We start from the raw sequence: 16935 nt of genomic DNA on the forward strand, positions 1-16935 counted from the left end.
TAGCAAATTAATAGTAATTCAGTTTAGTGATTAGAAGAAATATTTGACTTAAATATTGGGAATCAAATAATCTTATTTGTAATTGTTATGTTGTTAAATTTTCATTTGTTTTATCTATTTGATTTGTCGAAATTTTCAAATGTTTGAATAATAATAAGACTTTGTACATTCAAAACAACAATTTGTACGTTCATGTCAAGACTTTGGCAAGGTATGCCTGTTGCCTACATACAACTCTCTCTCTCCTTCCTTAAATATTCTTGTTCAAAGACAACCATCTCATTTTCTTTGTTTCTCAATTTCGCCCACATCGGATTGAGGGGCAAATGGGATTAATATTGTAAACTCTTTCATTGCTAAGGTTCATCTTTATTACATCCACATGACGCCCATATCCTCCCAAGCATTCCCCTAAGCTGTCAGTCCACCACTTGTTCACTTATATCAAACCCATATTCAGTCGACCAAAGTATCATTAGTTATGAACAAAGTCTCACTCACTAACATCTCTTCATCCACCATTAAACAAACACACATGAAATCAAACTCACTCCTCCCAAATTAAACCAACCCCACTCATTCAAATTATAAACTATGTCCAAACTTCTTGTTCTACCTTAGCCTCCACATGTATGTGCTCAATCAACTTCCCACATTCCTCTGCTGGCCGCTAGTAGCTTCCTCGCCTCCTCCAACTCCCCTTCCACCTGAGCCTGCATCGCTCACTACAACGTAACAGAAATCGAGTTATCATTTGCAACCATACAAGAATACTACTTCTCTTGTCTAGATGTTGTCATTGAAGAACAATTTCTGAATTGCTATACTCGCAATGCAAATTAATCACAGATGCAAAGAACATGAAAGCCAAGAGTGCAAATCAACTCACCAAATGATCCGGCAATCGAGTCCTGAGCCGTCTGTATTCCAGTACTCTTCCCAAGCCACGACCCAACTGCGTCTTTCACCCTATCTGTCACGCTTTGACCGGAACTCTCTGCCCCGGCAGCCAATGCGTCGTCACCTTCCCTCTTAGTTTCCGCACCCGTCCCTAATCGTGCAGCCACCTCTTCCGACTCCGTCACCTTTCCAACCGGATGCTTCTCCCCTGCGTCTTTTTTCTTGTGAAATGCTTCGGTGATCACCTCCGACAACGCCTTATCTTCGTCTCCAGGCCTCAATTTCTCAGCCAAGTAGTCCGTCGTGGCCACCCCTTTATCAGCCCCTTCTTTGTGTTTGTCTTCCCCAGTGCTGCCGTGGACTTTGGACATCACTACAGTGCCGGCGCCCGCGACTTTCTCGTAGACTGGAGCTAGTGTCTCTACTACTTTGTGCGCGTAATCCGTAACTAGTTCTGATGCAGGTTTTCCAGAAGAATATTCCTGCCCTTCTTGGCCACTAGTACCGTCATATCCTAGCTTCGACGCAACCGCATTCTTGGCGGACACAGCCTTATCAGCAATAACAGCACCGGTCGACGATATTTTCCCAGTAAAAGTTTCCTGGGGCAAGTCTTCAGACATGGCAGGATCTTGAGTTTTTCCCTTCAGTTCTCGATCTCGATCGAATTGGTTTAGAGTCGGTTTCGGTGGTGGTGGAGTGAGCGGACCACCGCTACCTGCCTGTCCAGCCACAGGTTTTGAAACAGCCGATGCATCATGAACATTCAGATTGTTGAACTGACGAGCAACATCTGCTTCTTTGCCGCCTTAACACAGTAAAATGTTTTATCAAATTCCACTAACTAGCACCATAACATCAGGATTACAGTCAGAAACCAAATGATCATAATTAAAGCAGGCAGGGATAATTGTATCTCCACAAACACACATGAATTCAAGATAGATTACCAGCTCCTGTAGGATCAGTGACTTTGGACTGATAATTCGAGGGTGGAATTTCAGCTGCACGAGTCGTCTTAGTGGAATGGGGATCCTCTTCTAAGCCCATTGTCTGCCCAATTTTAACCTTTGATTCATTGGCACCCGGCTTCTTTGTGTCCACTGCTTCCCGGATAGTCGGGAGGGGGGTACTCTTGTTTTCAGGCGCATGGGCCTCCATGGCTGCCTGCCGGCCATATTCAGACCCTATTTGGCCAGGAGCAGAAGGCCTAGTTATTCCTTCGTCCCTTACATTGTGATCAAATCTATCAGTCGGCGTATCTGTTGGCTTTTGTAGATCGATGCTGGCTTCCTTTGGTATATCTCTGCTCCTGATAGCACTAGATTCATACACTGCGACAGAGGTAAGACTAGGAAAATCAGACAACTTTAGGGAAAATTATAACCCGAATTGGATTTGACTAAACCTAAATCAATTAGGTGCAATTACAGTTCCAAGCATAAAATTCAAGAGAGGGAAGCGACCAATCACATCATTTGGCTCAACCAAACATGAGTTTGGTAAGAATTTTTAGAACAGTAATTGGATGCTTCACATAAAACTTACTTAGGTAAATACTCCAAATTTATTGATAATTTGTTTCAAATTATTAGAAAAAAGAAACCAGTAGACAACATGATATCACTTCTTTTTCCCAGTTGCACGTCATTATTAAACTAATTACATCTTTATTCCATTGATTCAAATGATCATTTAACTAAATCGAATGTATAAAAGAGTGAAAAAAGGAGGAAAAGAACAAACTTGGTGCACCATGGACTTCTGGATCATCCACCATTACTTGTTGCTTATCTTCCTCATGATACCCTTGTTCACGATTAACCCCGCCCTGATGATCAACTTGGCCGTGGCCGTGGCCGTGGCCGTGCTTCTTGAGGGTATCCTTGATTTTCTTGGCCTTATCCTTAACTTTCTTGAGCACGGATTTCTTCTCATGATGATGGTGCTGCTGCCCTCCTGGATCACCCTCCACCACTTTCACCAAAAACATTAACAGTGAGAATCAGATGGAATTAATTAAGGGATAGAAATGAAGAATGTATAATAAGCAGCTAGCAATACTCTGTGGAGGAGGAGGAGGATGGGCATGTGAAGGGCGGTGTTGTTGTGCTTCCATGACGATATATGATTCTTCCCAAGATGATCACAATTATATAAGTTGCTGAGAGGAACTTTACATTATTATTAATATAGTGAAGACAATCAAGAAGAGATGATGAGAAGAGCAGTGGGGGTTGTGGGTTTTGTATAGCAAAAATTGAAGAAGTCGGTGGAGGGAGGAGTTTGGTGGTGCATGGAGATATGGCCATTCCTGAGCGACACACGTATTCTCTACAACGCCACGTTTCTACCTTTCATGGATGCAAGAATCAGAGCCACCCTTGCACTTACAATGTCAATACACATTATTAATGGATTAAATTACAAGTACTTCCTCTTAATTTATTTTATTATTATTATTTCAAAAATAATACTTTTAATTTTAATAACTACATATTAATTAGCTCAATTAGTTAATTTTTATTAAATTTTTATAATAAACTGATTAAAAAAGTTCTACTGTGCTATAAATTATAATTTTACTTACTTTAAAAAAATTGATTTTCAATTTTTTTAGGATTAATTATACGCTATAAATTATAATTTTACTTATTTTTAAAAAAATTGATTCTGAATTTTTTTAGAATTAATTGAATAATTTTCTTTAGCATTTTTAGAATTTTTCATCCACCTCGATCAAATTTTGTTTTTAAAAAAAAAAGTTACAATAAATGCAAATTTGATAATTCCTAACATCAATCACATATAATTTCATCAAATATTTATAATTTTTTAATAATAAAAATATACATAATTATATCAAACCACATAAAATCTGGTTGTAATTCGCACAATTTAACAAATTGTTTGTGAGTCGAGATCCAATAATTGTAGCTACATGGGATATATATTATCAACTTGGCATGAAGAATTGACTATTTGATTTTATTATTATAAAAGCAAGTACCTATGTAACTATTAAAAAAGATATATATAAAAATAGAGAATATGATAATTTTTTTCAGATGAAAATGAACACCTAAATGTTAAATTAGTTATAAACTAAAAATAATTAAGATAAGAAAAAAAAGGTCGAAACTCACGAGTAAAAATGCAAGCACAACATGAAAAATTAGGGGTGTTTTCAGTATTTTCAGTAAGTTGAGAGGTGCTTTCAGTATTTTCAGTAAGTTGAGGGGTGTTTTCAGTATTTGAAGTAAGTTGGGGGTGCGGGTTCTACTTTTAGAAAGAAAAATAATTAAATAAGACTGACAGTCGCACTGCTCAAATCACCATCACCATTCACTCTCGCTTCCACAATCAGTAGCAGACCTTGTTTTCCGAAAATTGACTCGATTAGCCCTCGCATCAAAATTTCTGAGTTCACTTCATTTTTTCTCAATATTTTTCCATTGAATTTGGTTATTTGATTCAATAATTTGAAGGGGATATCCCGCATCAGCTCATCCGCCTGCGAATTGTACGATCTCCGATCTCTCTATTTAATTCATCATTTTTCTTTTATTAATTACTAGGTTTTCATTTGAGATTCTGTCAAATTTTGATATAATATTTCTGTGGAATACATGATTTTGATTGTGGAAGATGGACACACGCGGCAAAAGAGAAAGCAAAACGATGTGTAATCTCATTATTTCCAGACGCATAATGTAGTTTTCTAGCTGATTGTATATGTAGACATCTGAAGCATGAGTTTTGTGAACGAGTAAAGAAATTTGTGAAAAACCTGCAGGTAAATTTAGGCAATGGTAGATCCATGTCTGAGAATTGTTTTCTGTGTTTTTATGGGCATGGGCTTTTGGTGGGTGGCCTCCTTCTTCTTAATTTTCTCTGTGTTAGATGTTCTGTCGATTTTCTTGGTATTTTAGCTTAAGTGGTCCTAGTTGGCACCCATCCATGGTCCTAGTTACCCTTTTTCTTATTCATTCCATCAAGTCCTCTTACTTGGCCGATGTTGCGTTATGTGAATTAAAGATTCTGGGGAAATTCTCTTAGATCACTGTTGTTGTAATCCTTTGCTTGTAAGAAGAAAATCATTCTTTAACTACTGAACTGATGCTGCATTAACACTGATCAAGTTCAAAGAACGATTCACTCTTATGGCTGACTACTCTGCATAGAGGAAAAGTTATCTTAATTTTCATGGCATTCCTTAACCAGATTATATAGAGTTAGCATTTTCCAAGATGTACTTTTAGTATAACCTGGCATGGTATACAGAATTTTGATTGGGAGTCAGTGGCACCTCATGTTTCACGGATTACTAGTTTTATTGAACTTGTTTGACATGATGCAGCACGAAAACATTACCTCTGTATGGTATTTCATTCCTTCCTATATGTGTTTCTGTTTAAATTACTGTATATAGCTCTTCGGGTAGGAGATTTGTCATATGACTATAGATGAATAGAGAGTAAGTCATTACTTTGTTCTTTCGGGGGAAGTTCTCATCAGTAAAATAAACACAATGGCCCATATTCCTATAAATTGGTACTTATGATAATGCTTATTTATCTGAAGGAGGTTGATCCAGAATGGCCTTGGTAACGACTGCTGAAGTTTGTGATGCTAATCCACAGCTTATCGTGAGTGGTGAGCTCCGAGCACTTCAGCCAATTTTCCAGATATACGGCAGGCGCCAAGTCTTCTCTGGCCCCGTCGTTACTCTTAAAGTGTTTGAAGATAATGTTTTGATACGTGAATTTCTTGAAGAGAAGGGCAATGGAAGAGTTCTGGTTGTTGATGGGGGTGGTAGTTTAAGATGTGCAATATTGGGAGGCAACCCAGTTGTTCAAGCTCAGAACAATGGGTGGGCTGGTATTATAGTTAATGGCTGTGTAAGGGATGTGGATGAAATCAATGGTTGTGACATTGGTGTGAGAGCTCTGGCTTCACACCCAGTCAAAGCGAACAAGAAGGGGATCGGAGAAAAACACGTACCAATAACTATTGCTGGGACCAGAATATGCGATGGAGAATGGCTTTATGCAGATACAGATGGTATTCTGGTTTCCAAGACAGAGCTGTCCGTCTGAAAATATAATTTTTGATGTATTCACAGAATTAAAATACTCGCAACTAGGCTGCTTTTATCTGCTACTGGGTGTAGGTTGAACCGATGTGCTATGTTTGCTGCCATTTCTGTATTTTACCACTTTCAGTCCATATGGAACTTAAGACAAGACCCTATTCTGTTCTATTATGGACAGTAACCACGAAGGTTCTTTATATATGCTGAGAGATAAACATGTAACAAGTTGAAGACATCCGTGTCTGCTCTGTAGTTTCTACAGACCTCCACCGAAAGTGTTTGTAAGCATGGTCGCATCTCTATTGTTCAATCTGTGTTTGGCAGCGACATTAGTATCACAATATCGTACAGGAATTGTGTTTCTTGACACTTAAGGAAACAGGTCCCGGTAATTAGTAGCTACTCCAGTACTATGACTTCCCCTCTAATCCGTTGTATTATGATGTTCTTTTGTTGATGTTTGTTCATATGCTGGAGTTACCTAAGAGACAAAGGTGGTCCTTTAATTTCTTCTTTGGGGTCTCCAAATATGAATTGCATATACAAATTGGACGAAGACACAATATTGTGCCCACATTGAGAACGATGCTGGCATGTGGTATTCTGCTGGAGTGCTGACGACAGTTATCAGTTTCTTAGGGTTTTGTGGTTGTTTTAAAGACCCAAAGACCAGTTCCAACGAAATTGAAATTGAATTTTGGAGATTTTTATTACTGTATTAGATGAGTCAAAATCAGATAAATTTAGGGCAAATTTCTACAAGAATTGAGAATATAATACAAATTAAATCAACCCCAATTAGGCAATTACCCAAAAGTTTGACTTAATTGTACAGCTGGGAAAAACAACAAAAAAGAAAAGAAAAACCCAAAAAGTTAAAAGTATTTCAAGATACATGAAGAAAGCATAACCATATGATGAAGTAGTCCATTTGATGATGACCCATAAAGACATAGACAAAATTATTTTACAATTCTTTATTGCTTGCCTTTATGAGGACCTATACAAACACACTTTTTTCAGTTTTCCAGGCTATCATCATCATCATGTAATAACAACTATTAAGGGGTTGCTTAACAAGGGAAATGAGATGTGTTTAAGCAATTAATGTCTACTTAATGACTTCAATTTTAAGCTAGTGCCATTTGCCAACTAAATACACCATACATTGTCCTTGTCAGAGGACCATTTAAATAATTTTTGTTTTTCTTAAATTTGTGAAAATTATTTATTCCTTTGAGGGTCGACTATTGATTCATTATGATTCCTAGTTTGATTTGTTAATTAAATTATTTTATGAACAATTAGTGAATTTTGTAACAAATTAACTGCATATGTTCGATTGGTTCAACTTGTTAAAATTATAAACGTAAGTCAGATTTTTTTCCTTTTTTTAGTTTTAATAAACTTATATCGTCTTATATATAAATCTTACGAGCTCAATTTTTAAATATTTATAAATATTTTAAAACATATTATAATTTTTTTATTATATTAAATAGTTAATAAACTTATTTATGGCCGAGTAATTAATGTAGGGTTGGGATGAGTCTATGTCTATCCTGATCTAAGGGCAAAGCGGTCTTGGCCATATGAAAATTCCAACTCGTGGGGCCCCACTGCCACCAGCCTTGCCCACCCAATACGGTATTCGTAGCCGCAGAATCTTTGAGCTGTCACATCCAACGTCTAATATTTACTGAAATCTGGCCCATCAAGATTGGTCCACGTTGCATCTATTGGATTTTTATTTTATTGTATTTTAGATGCGGATTAAGAAAAATGAAAATATCCTGTAATTTATACTATTTCAGTTTTGAATTTTATTGATGTGATCTCATTAAAAAAGAGAAATTTTTGAAAAGATGAATCCAAGAAAAAGACGAGCGGAATTACAATAACATCCTTGGAAATATCACAATGATCATCCCCAACAAATGAGGTACTACATTAAACTTGTAAATTCCTCTTATTCGTCTTCAACTATTATATATACATCCTTAACAAGTCCGTTATCAAAGTACGAGAGTCTTAGTCTATGAGTACCTTTGCTATCTTGGTTTTTGATGAGGGCATTGGAGGTTTTATACAGAGGCCACCTCCAACACCTCTAATGTTCATCCATTTGCAAGGCAAAATCTATAAAACGTGGAAATAATCTCTTAAAGATCGTATCAAAATTTGTACCCCAATTTAATTTTAAGTTACGAACAATTCTGGACCAGTGCCACTTATTTTGAATTGTTTCCATCAAATCCCGATCTGATTAAAATCCTAATATGCCGTATAATTAGGAAAATGTATTGGTACGATTTTGGCTACCTTAAAATTTCTTAATGATTATCTGACTTAAGTATTAAAAGACTATAATCAAGAGCTTCTTAATGTGAGTGCAACAATTTTACGCGCTTGTAGATCTTCGTAGCAAAGAAATGTTGGCGTATTTATTCCATTTAAAAACCTTATTTTCATATTTGTGATGTAAGTAGAATTCAAGTAAAAAAAAAAACAGGTAACAAGATTGTGTAAGAAGCATGAGCACACATTTCCAACTCATCGTTGAAGTGGAAATCATCATGATTTCCTTTTCTAAATTATAATAATGAAAAATAGACAAGTGGATTACATTTGGTATGAGGCTGGCGACGGCACCACAGCTCACATTCCTTGGCCGTTTGGGTATTTTTTGTGATGATTGTTACTATGAGTTTTGTATAATCACAATTAATATGTAGAAAATACAGTATTATATATCATCGTATAGATTATGGTAATATGTAAGCAAGAGACAAGAATTTGATTGGTTAAGAATAGAATTGTCCCGTACTGGTGCTTCTGCTTTTGTATTTTAGATATAAATACACATAAATTATTATTTATTTAAATAATGTTATAGAGTTTCTATTAAATAAAACAGCAGAGTTTAGGTTTCATAGAATAAGAGAAAAGGGCAGCGCGGAGTGTGGATGCTAAGCACTAGGCGAGTTAAAAAGTGTCGGAATTAGGACCACTTATTAGATTATGGGCTTTGCTTCCCTACGATGCCATTTTCTGTACATTGCTTTAGCAAGTTGTCCTTTTCAGACACTTATTATCTGTCCTTGACATATACATTGCTTTAGCAAGTTGTACATTTGAGACACTTATCTGTCCTTGACATTGTTGGTACTTTATAAAGACGTATCATATTGTTTGAATGGCAAAATTTCACTTTTCATCATGTAATTATAGGTTGTTGTATTTTTTGTTTTTTATTTTTTGAATAAATACATCCCGTCCGTCTTGTAATTTTGATTCTTTTGACATATTTAATCCTGTAACTATTGATAGAATAATTTTAGTTTTGTATGTAGTTTATTAAAGCACGTTTAGTCCTGTAAATTTATAAAACTTGACACTTTTAGTCCTGCTTTTCACCGGAGCAAAAGAACGATACTGAAAAAAAAATTACGTGTTGCTCACTCGCGGGAGATGATGATTCTGTGGGAAATAGAATAAAAAATATATCTTTTCACAAGAATCCCACACATTCTCAAACCAGTATATATTCCAACTTCCCCTTCCACTTTAAAACCCTAATTTTTTCACCCGAATCCACCAATTCTCGTCCCATTCATGAATCGAGACAAAATTTGCCTAATTCACTTCACCACACACTGAATCCTTCTTGAAGGTGTCATTTTTGCTCAAAAAAGAAAGCTAGTGTGTAATCGGCAAGTAACAAAGAATGTCTGAAAAGCAGATGGTTTGCTCAGTTGAGTTAATGGTAACTTATGAAGAAGGTTTCATTCATGTGAAAGTATGGGAATAGCCAATGATTTTATTTCTATAATTTTGTTGGCGTTTTTGTTCTATGTTTGTGTAATCATTTGGGTGTTTGCGGAAATTAGGGCTGAAATGATAAATCAGTGTAGAGCTCATGAATTAAAAGGTTTTATAGTGTTTAGTAATTAACACGAGAAAACACACATTTTTTCTTTGTTATCATATCCCACTCGCCGGCAAAGTAGGACCCAAAAATGTAAATTTTAATAATATTATAAGACAATATGTGTTTTAGTAAAATACATATAGGACTGAAAATTATTATGTCAATGTTATTGTACTAATTCTTTTATTATCGATGTGTACAAAAAGTGAACATAGGATGGGGTACAAAATCAAATCACATAAAATTTATATTAATCTCAAAAAAGAAAAGTATAATTATCTTTAGACTAATAAGCCAACATAATCATATTTTTTTTCAAAAGAACAATTTAAAGATATTATAGACCATAGACATCATAAAAAAAATAAAATAAAACATTGTACAATAATGTCATAATTCGTGGTTTTTGAGTATATTATAAAAAACAGGGGGGGGGGGGGGGGGTTTGCGGTGCCAACTCACAAGACGGCAGGCACATTATCTGTACCAATCATAATACACCATCTCTTCCCTGTTCAATTCCAAGCGACAATTACCTTCCTTCAACCAACTCCTCTCTCTCTCTCTCTCTCTCTCTCTTCAATTATACATACATACATACATACTTCTATATACTTCTTTACTACTCATTTCCCTGCTTTCCTTCTTCAAATTCCCTTTCTGCAATTTCTGCCGAATATTGAACCAAATACAGCTAAGTTTTCCCAAGTGATGGCGGAGGATGAAGCCAAGAAGGTTGAGCCGGAGCCCTGTTCCGACCCTCCTGCGCCGGAGCCCGCCGAAGCTCCGAAAGACGTGTCTGAGGAGAAAATCGTTGTCCCACCTCCAGCTGAAGAGAAAGCTGATGAAAGCAAAGCTCTTGTCGTGGTTGAAAGTAATTTACTCTAACAATCCCTCCCTACTGCTTGTATAAGGAGATATACTTCTTCTTTTTCACCCTGGAAGAATAGTTTTTCTTTAGTGAAAAATCAGTATTTCCACAGTCTATTTAACGAAAAAAGGGTGTGTTTCTTTCTGTCCGGAAAATTGTTTATTGAATTTGATATTTTAGTGTTTTTGCTGCAGCTTATCTTACTTAAGTTGTTTGGAGCGTCTGTTTAATGGTAATTGTCTTGCAAACTCTGAGTGGTAATCAGGACTTGAAAAATCTGCAGCTTTTTTCATGGGGTGGATGAATTCATCAGAGTTTGCAGTATAATCTATTTGCTGTTTCTTAGCCTGGACAGAACAGTTTTTCCCTCTTTTAGATTTGAATACACAAAATTTAGGAGTTAATTGTTTGTTTCATTTTTTCTCCTGAAAAACTATTTTTTCTTAATTTGTGTTTTGCTTCTAGCTGCTGTTTCTAAGTTTTATGTGAAAGGAGACACTCAAGAAATTACCTGGTGGACGTCTCATGTCTAGTCTTAAGTTGGGTGGCAATTAATTAAGCAAAAAGCAGCTTTTCCTAACTTTTAAAGCTTTTTGTGTTCATTGCTGAAGAACCAGAAGCAGCTGCTGAGGAGAAGAAACCTGAGGGCTCTATAGACAGAGGTAATCACAACTATAGTGAATCTACATGGTTTATTTCATTTTGATGGAGTGGATGAAATATATATATGCTCAAGTCCTTCAATGTTTTCTCAGATGCTGTGCTTGCACGGGTAGCAACAGAGAAGAGGTTGTCTTTGATTAAAGCATGGGAAGAAAGTGAGAAGTCAAAAGCTGAAAATAAGTATGTATTTTCTTGAAAATGCCCTGTTTATCATATATCTATTACTCCACGGTTTTTTTTCTTTTTTCTTTTTTTGGGTGTTAATCTGTTTTACTTATGAAAATGAAATTCTCAGCAAATGTTAGTAATTATGTTCTGCACCAATGTATGAAGAAAAAGAACAAAAAGTGTTGCAAAGGGTAAAGATGAAAATTCTCAACTTTTAGTAAAGAGAAACAATTCTTTTGCATCCATATAATCCTATGTTAAGTATTCCAATAAAATTACTGAATTAGCCTCGTCTGTGTCGTCCTGCTTCTTTCAGTAATGCCAAGTACGAATCCAGGATTGTTGTTTCTCATTGTTACTATATATTTACAGGGCTCAGAAGAAGATATCTGCTATTGCAGCTTGGGAGAACAGCAAGAAGGCAAGTTTAGAGGCTGAGCTTAAGAAAATTGAGGTAACAAAGTCCCACGATTTCTATCATTTCAATGAGCTTTGCATATGAAAGATCTTAAAACATCTTGTAAACTTTGTTGCCATCTTGTTCTGCAGGAGCAATTGGAGAAAAAGAAAGCAGAATATATAGAGAAAATGAAAAACAAGGTCGCTCTCGTCCACAAGGCAGCAGAAGAAAAACGAGCGATGATTGAAGCCAAACGCGGGGAAGATCTTCTCAAGGCCGAGGAGATGGCAGCAAAGTATCGTGCAACTGGAACTGGTCCGAAGAAGCTACTTGGCTGTTTCTGAAGTTGAGAATTATCTGGCCTGGTTTGAAACTGAAGTTGCATTTATACATTTTTTCACTTGGATTTATGGTTCAGATGTACTGTGTGGTGATTTTGTGTAGAATTGATATTTGTTGTTTCATTAGCATGTGTGCATAGTGATTGTATTTGTTCATAGATACATTCTGGTAGACAGTATTTACTGTATTTATGAAAACCAAAAGATCATGTTTGGAAGTTGCAAGAATGTTGATAACTTGTGTGTTACAGAGGTTTCTATCTCATTACATTAGTTTTGATCCCAACTTGTGGAAATGCATTTAGCAGTTGTCAATTGTAATAGCAGACATAACCTGTCAATTCTGGTGTTTTGGATATAGCAAAGTAGGGACAGCACTGAGACCACACATTTTTTACAACTAAAGAGAACATATATCATGGATTTGTATGAAAAGTAAGACAAGGCTAGTGATGAAGCATCCCAACAAAGAAAATTTAGTGTTCTAATGTTAAGGTTTCAAAAAGCTTGAATTCTTGATGAAAATACTTCTTTTCAAGACAGTAGTTTGGATTTCCTACCTCCCAAACTAAGAACAAGAATTGAAACAGGGCAGCTATTCGCTGGAAACTAACTTTATCAACCATGCAGGCACTAGTAAATAACTGCAAGTCTGCAACTAATGAAGGGTGCCTGTAGAGACATCATCAAAGGGATCTTGTAAGAATTCCATTTCGTTGCTGCCCATAGGGAAATCTAATAGTATCTTGAGCATTGTGTCTGACGAATCATCTGATTTTGAGTCATCAGAATTACTCCCAAACTCTTCAGCTTCCTTCTTGCAGTTCAAAAGTTTCACTTTCTGATCTGTTTCCCCGGGGAAGCTGGTTTTCTTGCAGGGTTCACTGAGGTTTCTGGCTCTGGAGCCTGATTCAATTGTTCTTATATATGATGATGTCTGTGATGCTGGACTTTGAGCTCCAGCTCCTTCCCTATCACTTGGGAATGAATCTCCAACCTTAGAATTCCACAGGCATAGGAGGTAGTCATCTTCAGATTTACTAGACAGATGGGACTCAGCAGTCTCTACTCTAACATTCTCAGACTGAACCAATAGGCGAGTTTGAGGAGATTCATGTTTCGTATCAACTGACTTAGACAGAGACGACGTCTGGTCGAGGACTTCACCACTGAATCTCTTCCTCAAATGTGAGTTCCAGAAGTTCTTGATATCATTATCTGTTCTTCCAGGTAAATTGGAGGCTATTGCAGCCCATCTGGAAAGCAGTGATCAGTGATCGATAACAGGAATATTAAGGCCCTTTAAAGAAAGAACAAAGACAAGACAGCGACAACGTTATATCATCAGCTACATAGTACATACCATTCCCCATGCAAGAAAGTAAAGTAAAAACATTGTTATAACCGGTACGTTCTTCAAGATGATACAAGGAATCTCTCACCACAAAATTTCCTTATAATTGTTCGTACAAGATTACGTAATAAGGGAACATGACAGAAGAGATTAATTACTTGTTACCAAGAGTGCTGTGCAGATGGATAATGGTATTCTCTTCATCGGGACTAAAGGGACCACGTTTGATGTCTGGTCGAAGATAGTTAGTCCAGCGAAGCCGACAGCTCTTTCCACACCGGAGGAGACCTGTAACGTCACACAACCAGGACGTCCCTCTTAGGTTCCTAAAAGACAGAAATTTGGGAACGATAATCTTAATTTCCTCGGCGACTGATGTTGTCCTAATTGGATATATGATCATCCAAAACTCTCGGCATGAAGAGGAAAGAACAACTCAATTTCTCAGACATGCATGTCTGTATCATCTGTCATGATACCTTCTCATTTTCAGCAGCCACAGTTTTCAGCAAACTTTTAGACGGAAGGCCCTTGGGAGGCCCCTTGTATATAAACAATGACATGTGGTCTTCTTAAACACATAATTTGGGAGAGTTTATAATGCAACATGATTACCCTATAGCCTTCCCAAGCCCTTTCTTTGAGGGATTGAGCAACATATTATAAGTTTGAATCAACACGCGCCACGTCAAGTATAAAAGCTTCATATCATGCATTAAAATGCAAAAAAGTGTAACAAGAGAGAAGTAATGAAACCAGCAAGTCGAGGGAGATTTCTCCAAGTGGTTTGCCCATTTTGAGTGATGAAGTCAACAAGAATCTTATCCTCCTCAGCACTCCAAGCCCCTTTCCTCAATCCCTCTCTTTCACAACATGCCTTTTTCCCCTTCTTCTTCTTCTTCTTCTCCTCCTTCATCTCATCTCTCTTTTTCCCCATTTTCAACCACAACCCACAAACCTCACTGCCCAAAAACAAAAACACAGTAAATAAAACCAAACCAGCTGTCTTTTTACCAAAAATCTTAAAGAATAGGTGTCTCTCTCTCCCTCTCTCTCCCTCTGTGAAAACTACATGCATAGGTACATGTACATATACATATATAGACGACAGAAAATTCTAGAGAGAGAAAGGGCCCTTACCAGAAGATATATGATCAAGATTGAGAAATACAGAATAAGTGTGTGGATCAAAGAGGTGTTGATCTTCAGTTTTAGCTGATTTTCATCAACTTCTCAGCAAGATGACCAAAGATTGTGAATTCTTTCTGCCTTACTACCAATATATTAATTTTGATGAATATATTTAACAAAAAAGTATAATAGAAAGAAAAAAGAAAACACCAATAATTAAATTAAATAGGATGATCTTCCTCGTTCTTCATGCAGCCCCCATCAGCTTTTATATTTTATGTTACACGTGTTTGGACATATGGAAACTACCAAATTTCTTTATTTTGGGGTCTACCTTCAAATTATATTATCTTTCAAATACTTTGGAATTTCAACTGTTCTAAAATCGTATTACACGAGTTTGGTGATGATCTCTCTTTTCTTTCCTCTCTGATTGGATTTTTCATTTCAAGTCTGCAGGTTGCAGTTTTTATTGTATGTATATATATATATAAATATAAATTAAATAAAATACATGATGTTATTTTTATACACGTATAATGTGTCTATATTAAATGAATTACACGATCGTTGCAACACAATTTAAAATTTCCCATAATTTTTCTGATAGTCGATCAGTAATTATGTTTCATACTCATAAAACACACTCTATAGGGTGCTTTAAGGGTGGTCGCAACTATTTAAGATAAGCATTTAATATAATTTATTATCAAAGATAAATTGAAAAGATCATTTCATTTTCCAGCTTCTGCTTTTAAATAAGTTAGGTGAAACTAATTTAAGTTAAAAGCTACAAGAAACTCCTTATCAATTTTCATATATAGCTTATTGGAAAAATTATAAATATTAAATTATTTTTCTAAACGCTTCAACTTCAACCATTTTCCATTTTTTCACAATATTTTTTTTACACATCAAAATCACGTCATATCAGCGTAATATACATTTTATTATTAATTCATAAATTTGATATTCTTAGATTCTACGCAATTTAAAAAAAAAAAAAAACCTTATCTTGTAAAATAGTAATTTTTTGACTTTAATTTGTCTGAAAACCAAATATTTTTATAGACACGCTCAAATATTTAATTTCAAGAAGCAGCGACGATTTTCGTTATAGTTTTGTTGTGTGTAATGCGCAGCATGCCTGCTCATCACTCACCTTCCTTCTACATCATCATAACAATATTTTCATTTATTTAAATTTAAATATAACAGACTATATTTTTGATAAAATAACTCATGGGATTAAATTTATTTAACCCAAAAAAAAAAAGGGGCTTGTAGATCACGAGTTTGACTGTTAATATTAATTTTGATCTGTTTTGTTTTAATTAAGTAAAAATACAATTACGAACATGTGCTTTATACAGTAGTCATGACTGGAATTGGAGATTACATATTGATGGAGAATTGTTCCGATCACACTCTAACGTAGATAAGTAAAAAGTTTGAGTGACTTATAAATTTAAAAATTCTTAACTCCTCTCTATGGGGACATATTTTCAGAATAAAATTATGAGATTTATATGAAACCAAAACAGACTATCACGTGACAAGGTACGAATCGAATAGCAAATCACATCACATCTGATGAGAATTGCTGAGCTAATGGTCCTTATTCATCATAACAGGAAAATTAAGATATGATTGGTATATTATTATTATTATTTAAAGGTCTCACAAATATTATTACAATATTGAAGGAATAATAGTAATTTAAAGTTAAGCTGAAAAAATAAATAAAAGGAGAGAAGAAAGTGTGGGGGAATCAGAAAAAATAAAGGGAGTATGAGGGTAGAAAAAGAAAAGTACATAAAAAGGAAAAGGAAGGGAAAGCAAAACATATTTATAAAGAAATAAAAGAGACTGAAAAAAAGTGAGAAGAATATTAGTTACTTTAACTCAATTATTATGATGTTAATTTTAGGGATAATTACACTATTTTTCTTTGAGGTTTGTTTTTACTCGATAAATAGATCATTTCGTAAGTTAAAATTCACTCGATTTGATGATATTAATAAAAAAAAAAAAGAATGATAATCCATATGTACCCTTAACTTATTACTAATTTATTGCAA

General features: G+C 35.5%; 4 protein-coding genes across 5 annotated transcripts; 2 read left to right on the forward strand and 2 right to left on the reverse strand.

Moving 5' to 3' along the window:
* Positions 1 to 332: 332 nt before the first annotated feature.
* Positions 333 to 3169, reverse strand: LOC105166673 (low-temperature-induced 65 kDa protein). The gene is made up of 5 exons (XM_011086113.2): positions 2965 to 3169; positions 2647 to 2877; positions 1851 to 2234; positions 890 to 1708; positions 333 to 725 (listed from the first exon to the last, which is right to left on the reverse strand). Exons 1-5 carry the CDS (start codon positions 3017 to 3019, stop codon positions 643 to 645), a joined length of 1572 nt encoding a protein of 523 aa, XP_011084415.1. The 5' UTR covers positions 3020 to 3169; the 3' UTR covers positions 333 to 642.
* A 1052-nt stretch (positions 3170 to 4221) lies between these two features.
* LOC105166672 (putative 4-hydroxy-4-methyl-2-oxoglutarate aldolase 2) lies at positions 4222 to 6230 on the forward strand. Of its 2 annotated transcripts, XM_088882360.1 has the most exons (3): positions 4222 to 4423; positions 4549 to 4696; positions 5485 to 6230. In XM_088882360.1, exon 3 carries the CDS (start codon positions 5499 to 5501, stop codon positions 5997 to 5999), a length of 501 nt encoding a protein of 166 aa, XP_088738486.1. In that variant the 5' UTR covers positions 4222 to 4423; positions 4549 to 4696; positions 5485 to 5498; the 3' UTR covers positions 6000 to 6230. The 2 variants fall into 2 exon arrangements, with proteins under 2 accessions (XP_088738486.1, XP_011084414.1); XM_011086112.3 differs by lacking the exon at positions 4549 to 4696 and having other exon boundaries at positions 4223 to 4423.
* A 4214-nt stretch (positions 6231 to 10444) lies between these two features.
* Positions 10445 to 12617, forward strand: LOC105166669 (remorin). Its single transcript, XM_011086110.3, has 5 exons — positions 10445 to 10800; positions 11409 to 11459; positions 11553 to 11640; positions 12001 to 12082; positions 12178 to 12617. Exons 1-5 carry the CDS (start codon positions 10638 to 10640, stop codon positions 12370 to 12372), a joined length of 579 nt encoding a protein of 192 aa, XP_011084412.1. The 5' UTR covers positions 10445 to 10637; the 3' UTR covers positions 12373 to 12617.
* A 242-nt stretch (positions 12618 to 12859) lies between these two features.
* LOC105166671 (transcription factor MYB17) lies at positions 12860 to 15124 on the reverse strand. Its single transcript, XM_011086111.3, has 4 exons — positions 14864 to 15124; positions 14480 to 14685; positions 13882 to 14011; positions 12860 to 13625 (listed from the first exon to the last, which is right to left on the reverse strand). Exons 2-4 carry the CDS (start codon positions 14658 to 14660, stop codon positions 13028 to 13030), a joined length of 909 nt encoding a protein of 302 aa, XP_011084413.1. The 5' UTR covers positions 14661 to 14685; positions 14864 to 15124; the 3' UTR covers positions 12860 to 13027.
* Between the last annotated feature and the right edge of the window lie 1811 nt (positions 15125 to 16935).

The sequence above is a fragment of the Sesamum indicum genome, linkage group LG7, assembly GCF_026168435.1.
Source record: "Sesamum indicum cultivar Baizhima isolate 11 linkage group LG7, ASM2616843v1, whole genome shotgun sequence".
Taxonomy (NCBI): domain Eukaryota; kingdom Viridiplantae; phylum Streptophyta; class Magnoliopsida; order Lamiales; family Pedaliaceae; genus Sesamum; species Sesamum indicum.